Here is a 15754-nt window from a genome sequence, read left to right on the forward strand (position 1 = left end):
TTCCTTGGCAGGACATCACTATGGACTTCGTGCTTGGACTTCCCAAGACTATTCGGAAACACAATTCCATATTTGTTGTCGTGAAAATGGCCCACTTCATTCCTTTTTTTAAGACCTCCGATGCATTTCATGTTGCCAAGTTGTTCTTTAGCGAGGTTGTCAAACTGCATGGGTTACCAAAAACCATAATGTCTGACCGTGACGTGCAATTGATGAGTTACTTTTGAAAGACACTATGGCACATGATGAATACTAGGCTCCAATTTTCTTTTGCCTATCACCCTTAGACTGATGGTCATCTGAGGTGGTTAATAGGAGCCTAAGGAGTTTGCTCAGATGTTTAGTGGGGAAACATACCAGGACATGGGACACCATACTATCCATAGCCGAGTTTGCATTCAATAGTCTGTCAATAGGTCCATAGGTCTTAAGTCTTTTTGAAGTCGTCACTGGTTATAAGCCTACGAAGCCTATTAATCTTGTTCTTATGTCATTGTCCCATAGGCCATCAGAGTTTGCAGAGTCTTTTGTGCATCACATCTATTCATTGCATCAAGAAATCAGGCGAAAGATCATTACTAGTAATGAACATTACAAATTTTCTGTAGATTAGCATAAACGTTTCAAAGAATTCAATATTGGGGACTCTGTGATGGTCCGCATTAGGCCTGAACGGTATCCTTCGTGGGCCATTCGCAAGTTACACACGCATAGCGCTGGACCCTTCAAAATTATAAAACGAAACAGTCTAAATGCGTATGAGGTAGGTCTTCCACCTTCCATGGGAATTAGTTCCACATTCAATGTGGAGGATCTAATTACTTTTCAGGAGACCACTGATACTTTGTCTGGCCCTTCGCTCACCCATCATGATTTTCCAAATTTATCCCTTGATCCATGGCCTCTTCCCGACCTTTCTTCCCTGCCTCTACCTCCCATACCTAGCCTTCACACACCCAGCGAGGAAATAGAGGATATCCTAGACCATGAGATAGTTTTAATGTCGGACGGCGGTTTCAGAAGTATCTGATTAAATGGAAGTCGCGCCCAGCTTCAGACAACACGTGGCTCATTGAGGATGAGCTTATGAGACTTGATTCTGACATTTTGGAGCAATTCAGGAGTTTTATTTCGCCAGCGGGGAAATCTTCGCAGGCGGGGAGAATTGATGGGGACATCACCCCGAACGTATGCCAGGAAGATGGCTCCACCGATGATCGGCTCGATGACGCGTTCCGGGAGGGCCTCTGGTTAGAAGATGGAGTTTTGGTTAAAAGAGTGGGCTCGATAGTCAAGTAAAGCCCATCATGGGATCTCATGATCGTGGCTCACTGGTCGGATTAAGTTCATATTTTAGGTTTTGCTTATTTATGTTATTTAGAACGTCATGAACACTTTAGATTTCTTTGATTAGTTTTTATTTTGATTTACTTCATCGCTAAGTAATAGGTTCGACACGAGGTGTGAGTTTTGGGGTATAGGGTTTTCTTATAAATAGCACCCCTTGTAGTTCTTTTGATTCATGGAATAAATAAAAATTCTTGCGTGTTTTTTTTAATTCTCTGAGTTTTGAGTTGTGGAAAAATTCAAGTGGGTACGAAGCCCTCCCTTTTCGAAGGGCTAACTACTATGGTGCGAAGCCGCGCCTATCTTAATCTGCCCCTACCTTCTTCCATCCATATATCTCACCTTCTACAATCATTCTTGCTTTGAATCCACCAGTTTTTGCAGCCGTTCTTATCCCTACAGCCAGTTTCTAGAATCTGGCCTTGTAGGAGGGCAGAAACTTCGGTGGAGCACTGCACACAGACCGTACGTCAGATCTCCACGAAACATGGTGGTTTTGAAAACCTCCCTTGGCCAACTAAGGCCAATGAGGTTGTTTGGGGAATTGGGCCCCGCTCACACGTGCGCCAAGCCCTACCACTGTCCGCACACGTGGACTTTCATCGGTTCAGGTTTTCCTTCTTATTTTCTCTCTTTTTATACCTATTTCCATAAACCTTAACCCTAGATTGCATTATCCTTAATTTATTTGTCCTTTTTTTTTTTTTTTTTACCCTAGGGTTCCTTGAATTGAAATTGGTGAATCCCTTGGATTAGGGACTGGTTACTGTGCATGTGTGGATGATTTCTATTTCCCTTTGAGCATCGTTTGGTTCATAATTTTACTGATCCAGTCCTAGCCCGTGTAGGCCTGGATCCGCATAGATTCCCCTTGCTTGAATGTTAGAACTTGTGTGGGATGTGGAATTTTTATGTTATTGTTTCTGAATAGTATGATCTTAAGCCTGAAATCTTGCATATCATAGTTAAATTTCATATCCTGCATCATTATGCCTTAAATTTAAAATTTTAATACTGTCAAGCAGTTTGGTTAGAATATCTACTAGCTACTTTATAGTTTAAATATATTCTTGCATAATTATTTTCTCTTCAGCTAACTCTTGTATATAATGATATTTGATGTCAATATATTTTGTTCGAGAGTGTTGAATAGGATTCTTGGATATATTGATTGCACTGGTGTTATCACAATACAGGTTCATTGTATCTTGATTTATGTTGTAATCAGCCAACATTCGCTTCATCCACATTAGTTGAGTATATGCATTTCTTGCAGCAATGTATTTTGCTTCTGTAGTAGATGAGGATAATGAATTTTGCTTTTTGCTCATCCAGGAGACTAGACAGTTTCCAATGTAAAAACATCCACCACTAATGGATTTTCTATCATCTACATTTCCTACCCAATCCGCAACAATATATCCTTCTAGTTGAATTGATGTATTATGAGGATACCACAGACCAAGACTAGTAGTGCTTGCAACATATCTAATTATGTGTTTGATAGCATAGAGATGTGATTCTTTAGGATCAGATTGAAACATTTCACAAATACCAACACTAAATGAAATATTTGGTCTACTAGCTATTAGATATAGCAAGCTACCAATCATGCTTCGATAAAAATGAGAATCAACACTTTTACTTGATTCATCCTTGGATAATCCGAGTGTTGTACTCATGAGAGATTATAATTTCTCCCAGTTTCAAATCCAAACCTCTTAACCAAATTCTGTGCATACTTGGTTTGGGAAATGAAAATTCCATCTTCAAGCTACTTTACTTGGAAGTCCAAGGAAATATGTTTAACTCACCAACCATACTCATTTCAAATTCAGATTTAATAAGTTTTACAAACTTAGATGATAGATTAGCACATGTAGATCCATAAATAATATCATCAACATAGATTTCAACAATCAAGATATCATCATTGGATTTTTTTAACAAACAAATTTTCGTCTACACTTCCCATTCAAAACTCATGGTTGAGCAAAAATTTAGTCAGCTTTTCATACCATGCTCTAAGGGCTTGTTTTAAACCATATAAAGCTTTCTTAAAACAGTACACATGATCAAGAAGTTTGGGATCTTCAAAACCTTTAAGCTGTTCAATATATACTTCCTTATTTAAGTTACCATTTTGAAAAGAACTCTTGATGTCTATTTGATATATTTTAAAATTCTTATAGCAAACAACAGAGATAAACAATTTGATTAATTTAAGGCAAGCAACCATTGCAAAGGTTTCATGATAATCAATTCCTTCTATTTGAGTATGACCTTGCACAACCAGTCGTGCCTTGCTTCTAATAATATTCCCAAGCTCATCTGATTTTTATTTATTTATTTATTTATTTTTATAAATTCACTTGGTTTTAACAATATTTTTATCAGATGGTTTAAGAAAAAGATACCACACATCATTTCTTATAAATTGATCCAATTCATCTTGCATAGCCGAAATCCAACTTTCATCAGCCAACACTTCATTTATGTTGGCCGGTTCAATTTGGAAAGTAAAGCAAACATGATGGCAAGTATTTTCCAGTTGTCTTCTGGTTTGAACACCAAAAAGAGGATTACCAAGAATTTGATTTGTTAGATGGTCTTTTTCTAATATAAAATCAGTGATATCTGATTTGGATGATGGTTCACTTTGATTAATCAGAATGATATCACCATTACCATCATCTTGGTGAAGACTGAGATTGATCGATTGATCATCGATTACAACATTTATAGATTCTTGTATTACCCAAGTTCTCTTGTTTAGAACACGAGATGTTCGACTATTTACTACATATCCTAAGAATATGCTTTCATCACTTCTTGCATCAAACTTTCGCAAATTTTCACAGTCACATAAAATGTAACACTCGCTTCCGAAAGTACAAAAAATTTTACATTGGGCTTTTTCTCAAACCACATTTTATAGGCAGTTTTAATTTTCCCAACTCTAATATAAACACGGTTGATTATATAACAAGCATTATTCACAACTTCAACCCATAGATATTTAGGCAATTTCATACTATTCAACATAACACTTGCCATCTCTTGTAACACCCTATTCCTCCTCTCAACAACACCATTTGCCTGGGGTGTTTTAGGAGCCGAAAATTCATGCAATATACCATGGTCATTGCAGTATTTTTCAAAATTGCTTTTCTTGAATTCTGTTCTATGATAACTCCTTGTTATGACCGCAAACAACTCTTTTTCAGTCTGGATGTGTTTAATAAGCCTTTTGACTTAGTCAAAAGCATCCAACTTTTCTCTTAAGAATGCGACCCAAGAATATCTTGTGTAGTCATCAACTACAACTAAGAAATATTTCTTTCCTCTACTCTTCGTTCTTGTTGGTCCAACCAAGTCCATGTGGAGAAGTTCAAGAGGTCTAATAGTGGCCAAGGAGTTCACTTTCTTGTGACCACATATTTTATTCTCTTTCTTACTCAACTTAGGTAGGCCTCGCAAGTGATCTCTTTTGCTCAACTTGTAAAGATCTCTATAATTTACATGTCTAAGACATTGGTGGCATAATTTAGTCTCGTCTGTTTGGACCATGTAACATGAAAAGTTTGTTGAGCTAATGTCATCTATTATATAGCAATTCTTAGAAGTTCTGTGACCATTTAATACCACATTTCCTTCTTTACTAATTATCTCACATCCACGATCTAAAAATGTTATACTATGATCATTGTCGCAAATTTGAGATAGACTAAAGGTTATGTTTCAATCCTTTAACATATAAAACATTTTCAAATATAGGTAAGTTAGGAAGATGTACATTCCCTTAACCAATGATTTTGTAGTTGCTTCCATCTCTGAATGTAATTGAGCCACCATCAATTTTGTTGAAATTTGAGAGAATGGCGTTATCATTTGTCATATGTCTAGAAATCCACTGTCCAGGTACCATCTAGAATGGCTACTTGTTTTGAAAGCTGTGCGGATGACAAGACATTTAACCTTTGGAACCTACTTCCTGATTGTTTTAGGCTTTAGAAGGTCTCTTTCCTTTTGTTGTCTTTGGGAGTTAGGATTTCTCCTTTTTCTCCTGTTTACTCCTTTGTTGTTTGAGTTGGCTTTCAACAACTCTTGGAGCAAGTCTACAATTTTATCAGCAAGAGGATATGATTGTTATTTATTTATTTATTTTTGATATCTCTGGTTTTTGGCAAAGTTTTTCACTTTAAAAAAAAAAAAATTTCTTGAAAGGGTTTTTTATTTTTGAAGATAGTCTTTCTGTGATTAAACTCAGTCCCTTTTTGAGTTTCCACTTTAGTGTTCGAGGATTCTCCTTTCACAAAGGTAGGAGTGGAAGTCTTAGGCTTTAAATTGTTATATCTATTATAGCTAAGGCCAGACTTATCACCATACGGACAAGATGAGGTTAGTAATTTTTAAAGTTTTTCGTCTCCTTGGGTATAATTCCAAGTATCCTTTGAACTCTGAAGTGAAGAAACTTCAATCCTCAATTTCTCATAATCAGGCTTGAGAGTTTGAAGTTCATTATTTTATTTTTTTTTGTATACTTAAATCTAGTTTGGATTTTTCAAAACAATAAGAAAAGTGAGATTGTTCCAAAACAATTTTTTCAAGTTCTAATTGCAATTCCTCACACCTTTTCTTTTGCATTTTCAATTTCGATGCAATTTTGCAACTTCCTCTGAAGAGAGCATCATATGCTTCTTGAAGGTCTTCTTCATTTTCAGATTCACTCTTGGGAGTTTCATATCCAGATGTTTCACTATCTGCTAGAGTAGTGACTCTAGCTATTATCATGAATGTATTTTGATCTCTTACTTCTTGATCTGGTTCATCAGATTCTGATGATTCATCCCAATTGGCAATCATATATTTTCTTTTTAATTTGTCCTTTTTTGGACATTTTGAAGCAAGATACCCAAACTCATAGCAGTTGTAACATTGGGTGTCTTTGGATTTAGCTTTCCAATAGCTAGAATTGCCCTTTCTCTTGTCAAAAGTTTTTTGAAAATCAAATTTCTTTTTGTTTTTGAAAACTTCATAAAATTTCTTCGTCAATAAAGCCATATCATCCTCATTTTTTTCATTATCCAAAATTTCATTCATTACCTTTAATTTGGACTTAGGGGATTTGAGGGCTATATAGACTTGTTCTTCGAATCTTTCAAATTTAGCTCATATATTTGAAGAGATCCAACCAATTCCTCAACCTTCATTTGTCAGTATCCCTCAATTCTTGTATAACAGTAACCTTGGAATTGAACTGTTTGGGTAATGATCTTAGTATTTTTGCACAAACCTTGCTTTTAGGGATACTTTCTCCAAGACTCCACATAGAATTGACGTCCATGAATGTCTCATTTTCTTCCATATGAATTTTCTCAAATTTGGTTGTGAGGATTTGAATCTTAGATTTTTTTCACAATATTAGTTATCTCATGGGTCATTTCAAGTCCCATGGTTGTTTTGTCGTTTCACATGAAATGGTTCTTTTGAATTCATCCAGTGAGAGGGCACAAGTTATGGCATTCAAGGCTTTTGCATTAGCGCTACTTGCACTTTTCTGAGTATTTGTTCGTAAGTTGTGGGCTACTTTTATAAATGTGATTCTATCCTCCACTATTACTTCCATCACAGGAGGGGACCATTGAGTCATAGTGGCTTGCCACACACTTTCATATATGGATTTGAGGAAGATCCTCATCTGGGCTTTCTAATATGAATAGTTAGAGCCATGAAAGGGAGGTGGCCTGGATATGTATAAGTTATCGAAATTTGACCTCTTATAGCTTCGGATCTAGCCCTAGGAAGTGAATCCAATTAAGAGCAACCTAATCTGATACCACTTGTAGGTGGAGCTATCGATGTCGGGAGGGGGGGGTAGGATTTAACCAATTTTTTGTTAAAACAATTTCAGAGAACAAATTCACAACAACTAATATTGAAATATTGATTTCAATTGAGTCGTAGAATAACCTTCGCCTAATCTCTTAGGTAGGACAACTTTATTTCATGACTTTCTCGATCTCAGTATTTCAAGATAATAAACACAAGGAAAAGATTAACAACTAATATTGAAATATTGATTTCAATTGAGTCGTAGAATAACCTTCGCCTAATCTCTTAGGTAGGACAACTTTATTTCATGACTTTCTCGATCTCAGTATTTCAAGATAATAAACACAAGGAAAAGATTATTAAACACCACAAGACAAACATAATTATAATAGTTCAGTGTTAACTCACACTTACTCCACTTCAAAAATGACTTCTCCACGTAATTTTGGCTTTCCACTATAACAAAGGTTTTCACAGGTTAACCTTAACAACCTCATACATTTTGTGATTTTCATAGGCTATTACAACTAACCTTAAGTGATTTTAATGGGCTTATCATTTCTCAACCCGATGCGATTTTTTTCCAGGCAATCTCATTCAACCTAAGTAAAAGCAATTTGCCAAACGAGAATGTATCTTCTTGAAGACGCGAATCGAAGCGAAGATTTTAGTGAAGCCTTTGAAGAAATATTGAAATATTGATTTCAATTGAGTCGTAGAATAACCTTCGCCTAATCTCTTAGGTAGGACAACTTTATTTCATGACTTTCTCGATCTCAGTATTTCAAGATAATAAACACAAGGAAAAGATTATTAAACACCACAAGACAAACATAATTATAATAGTTCAGTGTTAACTCACACTTACTCCACTTCAAAAATGACTTCTCCACGTAATTTTGGCTTTCCACTATAACAAAGGTTTTCACAGGCTAACCTTAACAACCTCATACATTTTGTGATTTTCACAGGCTATTACAACTAACCTTAAGTGATTTTAATGGGCTTATCATTTCTCAACCCGATGCGATTTTTTTCCAGGCAATCTCATTCAACCTAAGTAAAAGCAATTTGCCAAACGAGAATGTATCTTCTTGAAGACGCGAATCGAAGCGAAGATTTTAGTGAAGCCTTTGAAGATGTAGCTTCAATAGATGTAGTAATCCTTTCTTTTCTCAGATGAAGATAATTCAATGTATGCACAATCAAGAAGGATTCAAAGATAGCTAATTTTTCAAAAAGAAAATTCCTATAAGCTGTAAATTCAATCTAATATTCTCAAGTTGAGTATATGCCGCTCTCTATTTGATTTAACAAGGCTTGAGAAGAGAATTGAATAAGCTAAAATATAATATATGAAAGACAATGCAAATAGCTTGAAAAGAAGAAGTTTTTTTTTTTTTTTTTTTTTAAATTTTTAAATACTTTTTTTGGTATAAAAATAGTGAGAAATTAGCCATATTTATAACAAAAGGATTAGAGCTTCGGTCAGCCTAATAATCCCGTAGCTTGGCTGGAGTTTCATGATTTTGTCTCAATAGCTAGCAAATTTCACGGGATAAGATTTAATTCAACCTTAGGCTTTCCAGAGACAGAATTCGGCTGGCAGGAGACATGGTTTGGTCGGCCGAATAGCCATGGATACCATGGCAAGCCATTGTTGGAAACTGGGCCGAAGACCCCTATGGCTGTTGTCCGGCTTACCCAAGATAGTACGGTTGGCCGAAGGAAGGGTTAGGCTAGCCAAACTACCCAGAAAGCTAAAACAATAACACAATAAGTTACAACTTAGAAAAGCCACTAAGATGTACTTTAACCTAGGGTCACTCCTAAGGTCTTCTTTACCTATAGGTTGGCATACAATTGATTCTTCCGATCCTTTTAATTTTGAGATGTTGAGCTACACTCAATTCTTGAAATGTTGAATTGAGCTAAAGTTCCATACAATATATATTTTGTCTACGAAATTTGACAATTTACTTTTGTGTGCATTGCATGTAATTATTGCCATTCAAATTTACATTTGTGATCAACAATGTGCATAAATAAGAAGATCCCATAATAGCTTATGAAGAGAGTTTGTCTTCTATGTTAGCTTCCAAGCCGTTGGCTAACCTGTGTGTGTGTGTGTGTGTGTGTGTGTGTGTGTGTGACCGACCTACAGTGTATCTTCTTCCACCTCAAAACAGTCCCAATTCACCAAATATGTGAACCTTAACATGACATGTAGTTCACACAGCAGTAAAAGGATGCAATCATACTCAATAGTGCATCAGTTAGGGCTAAAGGAGGTCAATTAGTGCTAAATGACATGGACATACACAGATTGCATGGTGTATAGCTAAAAAAATGGAAGAAAACCCCAAAGAAACGTAGTCAATCCTTCACAAACAGATACTGATTTTCAAAAATATCAAATACTTCTTTATATCACTAAAAAAGTGGGCTGATAATTTTCTCAAATAACAACTGAATATATACCAAACAGCTGGTCTATTGAACGATTTGGGAAAAACCAAAAACGTGTGGCCGATCTACAAAAGTCAGTTGAAACTCCACAAATCTCTGGATTCTGTGCAATAGAAGTCTATAGATGACCATTAGGGTAAAACGATTTACTATGTGCTGGATTTACAATGAAACATCAATTGATTTGGAGGATATCTCAAAAAAAACATGATATAGGGCATTTTTTCATGAATGCAAAGATTGGCTGGAAACTTACCTCAAGTTAGCCTAAAAAATTCTACTAAAATCAGTCATACTCATATAAAATTAAGCTTTTTCAGATCATACCCTTCTTGAGCAACCTTGTTTGTAAAATTTGTACACGTGCCAGCGTCAACCATATGAATGCTGATGCTAACAAGTCACTATAGTAGTGATCAACTTAGAAATCTGTAAAACTTCTTCTGCCTCGCTCTGATACCAAGCTGAGTTTAAAGAAACCCTAAAAGTGGACAATAAGAAAAATATGAAGAAGAAGAATAAGGATAGAGAAAAAAAGAGAGATAAGAGGATAAAAATTTTGGGGAGAGAAGTGATCAGTCTATCATTATGATAGACTAACCTATTTACATTAATGAGAATGAAGAGAATTATAATAGTGCCACTGGAGTGGTAAAATGACTAAAATACCCCTCACATTCAAAATAGAGAAAGCACATAAAAAAAAATATCTGACTAAAATCTCTCTTTAATCTTTATTTTGTAGCTAGCTTGTGTAGAATATCATAGTTTTAGATGGTTCCTTGGTCATTCGACAATTTTTTTTGTTGGATGAATGCCAAGCGCCATCATCCAAGCTATTGATGTAAGATATTTGGAAGTTCTTAGGCCAAGATAGTGGTGAGATCTCTGTATTGGGTACTAGTTCCTTAGAGAGAATTCCTTGGAGTAGTAACATTCTTTTAGTGTAATACAAGTTCTTCCCTAATGTGTTTTGTAGCATCCTAGCCAAGCTCTAATGCATGTTGTTGGTTGTACACATTGTTCAAAGTATCCCTGATATTATCCGTATCTCTAGCTCGGTGATACCGATAACACCAGTAGCAATAATGATAACACTGGTAGTCTCATAAATTCCAAGTATCGACTATGTATCACTAAGTATCGCCAATGTATCAATATCGCCAATGTATTGTCAACATTTTTGATTGTATAAATTTCAGGTGTCGCTTGTATCGCTAATGTATCTATATCGCTAATATTTTCGATTGTGTTAATTTTGTGTGTTGCTTGTGTCACAAGTGTATTGAGGATATTTCGATAATATCACCAATGTGTCAATATCTTAAAAAATCTGTTTATTAAAAAAATTTCTATTTCAAAATTTTTATGGGTGCATGGTTGTATATAGTGTTCAAATTGTCGATGATAATATCATCATATTGCGATATTATCATTATCGCAACATGGGTGATATCGAGACCACAATCTTTTATTTTCTTTGTAGTTGTTGATGTTTTCTTGGCGAAAAATCGTGTTGTCAATATTCCGAAATATCAACGGATGTTTGGATGGATAGATTGATTTCTTATGACAACATAGGCTTTTAGCCCCCCATTAAATGGAAACTTATTATGTAAGCATTCTTTTTGTAATTTTTTGATTTCTAAATATGTAAATATGTGTATTCTAGCATCTCCTGAAGTTTCACTGAAAATTTCATTGTTTCCCCAGTGTTTCCTCCCATTTTCGGTTATCGGTGATAACATTGGCGATATTGATATTGTTTCCGTATCTTTGGTCAACGAAACATGTGGTGATATTGATACTTCGAACACTAGTTTTACACACGAGTGAAGGGTGACTCGAGTAGTGTCGGGCTTTTAGCTGGTTTATAACATACTTCTCTCTTTTACTATGGGTGTGATGCTTCCATTATTGTTGCAAAGGTCAAACGATATGATTGTCACACAAAATATACATGTTTGTTTTTCCCTTTAACCTTTGAATTCAGGCCTATCCAGAAGCATATGTTGGAACTTTTAGGGGACATTTTTTCCTACAACTCTCGAGATTTGAATTATCATTGCTGCCTTGACCTACCCTTTTTATTGTCTTTTCATGAATTCATTTGATTGCCAATTTTACTATTTTTACTTGGCGCAACTACTATAAGAGCTAATAGTACATATTTTACTATTGGCAGGTTCTATATCATGCATCTGGAAGATCAGCAACTTAAATTTTCTAAAATTACTCATCATGCAAGTGTGACCCAGTGCCTTGGTTCGATAGGTGGCCAGGAATGGTATCTTGGTGTTGCTAAGGCTTCTATTTTGAATACAAATAAAATAGGTGTTGAAATGGGCTGTAAAGTTGTACAGTCAAGTTGTGGTCATTATTATGTGCCTCCTGCTCCTGATGCTGTGCGCGTTTTCCGAGTAGTTGGTCCCAAGTTTTTGAAGCTTAACATTGGGACGTGGCATGCCGGCCCTTTATTCAAAATGAAGACGATGGATTTCTACAATCTGGAATTGAGCAATACCAATGTTAGCATCTTTCTCCTTTTGCAGTTTCTATTACCTTTCACATCTTCCATATGAACATATCATTTCCATGATATCTTGTTGCTAACCGAGTCTGCATATCCTTTTTACGTTCATTTTTTTTTCCTTTTTTGTCAACTGCTGCACCACATGCCTGCATTTGAATGATGAAATTGCAAGTCCCAGAATGCATATTCTGGTCATAGTCAACATGGACCAGGTACTTGAATTGCATTTTCTTTTCATTTCCAATATCTTGTTGATGTCAAGTCAGAAAAGGAAATTCATACACTGCTTTTTCTTTGGACTAAATGCCCCCATACTGCTGATGGATACAAATGCAAGAATATATATATTTGCTCAAGTGATCGTTTCTTGCATATTTAATCTGGAAATTCATTAAAATTGTTAGTGTTGAGTTTTACTCACATATGAAGGCTAACCTAGATTATGCATAGGTAGGTTCCAGAAAGGCAACTGGTCCCAATCAATCTGACACCTATGGCACCGTGGATTCGGAATACCCAGATTGGAAATCCCCTGGATATGAAATACCTTGGATTCAGAATTCCCTAGTTGTGTTTGGCACCTTGGATTCAAAATCCCCTATAATCCAGAAATAACTATGCACTTTAATTGTGTAGTTATATTTACAGGAGTTTGAGTTTAATTACTAAATCAATTTTAGTATCCCTAATTAGTGTAAATATGTGATGTCTGACACAATGATTATAACAAACCCATTGAAATATATACTTTGGCCAAAAATGGTGAAATTTCAAGCCTTAGATGAGCCACAAGCATAGGATCACAACCGAGTGACTAACCAAAGTTTTTCAATTGTTGATTTACACGGCCAATGTTTGGACTGCTCAGATCATTCTGTGAATGTAATTTTAGTTATGCAATTAATATTTTGATTGTTTTGGGATATCATCAACGGGCCATATGTCATGTGTGCAATAGATTAGTAGCTTAGTAACACATGTTACACAAATGACTCTCCAGCCTTTAGAAGTGAGAAAAAAGAAGAGAGGATTGGTAATCCAGGCAAAAGGGAGGGATTGCAAAACTAACCAAAATTGAGGATTTGAAATCCCATGGATTCGGAATACCCTCTAATCCACCCAAATCTGCGGTGCCAAATGAACCCCTAACAGTGGAGATTTGGCATACAACTAACAGTCCTCATAACCAATAATGATACAATCTGTTCTGCCTTATTGAGTGGCTCTGCCTCTGCATACTACCCTCAAATTAGCAGCATCAATGCCGCAATTATATTAAGGACCTAACAATTCAAACTCTCAGCACTTGTTGTCTGACCAAAACAAACCTGCGAAACAACGATTCTTTGCTCCATCCAATCATTCAATGCCTTATTGAATCATCTTTCTTTGCATTCAAACATTTGGAAATGCACTTGATTGTGTTGCCGGAATAAAAATTCTGATATCTGCACTATTTCTGGAAAAATCTGTTCACTACACATCAAAGAAACTGACAGATAACTAATTTACATGCAGACAGAATCCACTGTAGTTAAAAAATAGAGATCTAGTATCATGTTCTAGACAATTGGGAGTTACATAAGATGTTTTTTGTTGTATCTTCTTCTTCTTCTTGTTTCGCGTTTTTTTTTTTTTTTTTTTGGGTTTTCAGATTCATCCATTCGGGTAAAGATTTGATTGCATTATTCTCATTAATCTGTCATGTGTGGTCCCAAGAACACGCTGGTTTCAGACTCAGTTGGGTCTCTTGGGTTCATTGCGTTATTCTCATTAATCTGATATGTTGGCAATCATTGCTTAGCCTTAAGATTTTATACTGAATAGGATACATGCAGATGGATGGTTGAAATCAATGAGTCCACCTTTAATTTAATTTAATTTTTTAATTATTTTTGGCATCAAAATCAACGACAGTTTAAGCTCTCCTGATCCCTTGTGTGTTTTGGAATAACAGAAAGGGTCATGGTCTTTAGTCATCACAAAATGGACTAATTCCAGATATCAGTCTACTGTCATGTAAGGCTTACAGAGTTGGTAGATTGTACCACCTGCAGCTAATACAAACACACACCCACAGCTGCACCCACATTAAATCATTGTGTTGTTGTTCGAAGATAATCAGTTTTTTTTTTTTTTTTTCTTTTTCTTTTTCTTTTTCCTACAGGTGGTGGATCACACGACCCATGAATTTTGCAAAGAAGATAATGTGGTCTTTTTAATTGACGAGTAATATATGCATTTCTAGAAGGGTCACACTGAAGTGGTACCCGGACCACGATGAGCTTACTGTGGTACTAGGCAGATGTGGGGCCCAGTTAGGTAGTCACGGAATCCACCTGTCCATAACATGCGTCACCTCAGAAACCCCACTAGCCCAAAAATCAGTCTGATCCAAAACTCAGATGAGCGACAGTACAGCAAACATATTGAGAGGGAACAACTACTGTTGATTTGCATGTGGGGACCGTCGTGTTGTTTATATAAAATCACGGCCGTTTGGACTCTTCTTCCAGTCCAGATGAAGGGTTGGCCAAAATTCAGGATGTTTTGCAACTATCATAAACCCTTGTGAAATTGAAGAGTGGGCATTCCCTCCTAGATCATATACTTTGCTGTGTACCAACTTAGTTTGGATTGGGCCGAGTTTTTGGTCCCAAGTGTTTTCTGAGGTGAAGAATCTGATAGACAGGTTGGATTGTGTGGATACATCCCTTTAGGCCCCACATCTACTCGGTACCATTGCAAGCTTAGGGTGGTATAGGTATCTTTCTATATTTATGGATCTCCCGTTACTTAGTGCTGGATAAAATAAGTTGGTCTGATGTGCCCACACTCAGTGGGAATGATTATAGTCATTGAGATTACATCATACACGGTAGAGAGATTATGTTGCAGATGATCATGTATCCAGTTTACAAAATTGTGGAATCTGTTGTAGTTGCATGCAATAAGGGTTGGTAAGATGTCATGTAAGTTGTGCAGCGTTCAAATGGCAATGTTGAATGTCACCAATCAAAACCTTTTTTCTGTTAGAAATTAGTTTGGTTTTATAGGAGCATATGACCAGACCTTGAATAGAGAAAGATTATATTGTGGAGTATGCTTTTCCTGCAATGATCTCAAAGTTAAATAGCGTGGATGTTAAGGTCCCTTTGGATGCAGTGGAAGTTCTGTCCCTGGATAGTCTATCCAGTGTTAGTCAATGGCTTGTTTAAATAACCAAAAGATGAGCTGACTCTTGTTTGTCAAAACACCCTGGAATAAGGAATGGGCAAAACTAGGTAAAAATATATAGAAGAATAAAATAACAATGAATTAGTAGAATAACATGAATAATTAGCAGTGTGTAATTAATCCAAAATAAATTCACCACCAATTAATGAAAAGGCATGTCATATAACTCATATCTATTGAATGCGACTGCCCTTGATGACTTTCATTTGGTAGTTATGTTCTTAAACATAGTTCTTAAAAAGAGTATAAGAATAGGGTTTTCTTCAACTATCATGTACGTGGTTGGACACCAACTAAAACCCAACTTCCATCCCCATTAAGGAGTGCATATTT

The 15754-nt window shown here is 36.0% G+C and overlaps 1 protein-coding gene across 2 annotated transcripts in view; it reads left to right on the forward strand.

Moving 5' to 3' along the window:
- The window catches only part of LOC131219123 (uncharacterized), a 35611-nt gene extending 20290 nt beyond the window's left edge, over positions 1 to 15321 (forward strand). The window contains exons 2-4 of one of the 2 annotated variants that reach the window (XM_058214121.1): positions 11837 to 12179; positions 14134 to 14203; positions 14352 to 15321. In XM_058214121.1, the coding sequence (XP_058070104.1) occupies positions 11837 to 12179; positions 14134 to 14160 (370 nt within the window). In that variant the 3' untranslated portion in view covers positions 14161 to 14203; positions 14352 to 15321. The remainder of the gene's footprint in view (positions 1 to 11836; positions 12180 to 14133; positions 14204 to 14351) is intronic. The other variant, XM_058214120.1, reaches the window with a different exon arrangement.
- The last annotated feature ends 433 nt before the right edge of the window (positions 15322 to 15754 follow it).

Source organism: Magnolia sinica, chromosome 11, assembly GCF_029962835.1.
Source record: "Magnolia sinica isolate HGM2019 chromosome 11, MsV1, whole genome shotgun sequence".
Classification (NCBI taxonomy): domain Eukaryota; kingdom Viridiplantae; phylum Streptophyta; class Magnoliopsida; order Magnoliales; family Magnoliaceae; genus Magnolia; species Magnolia sinica.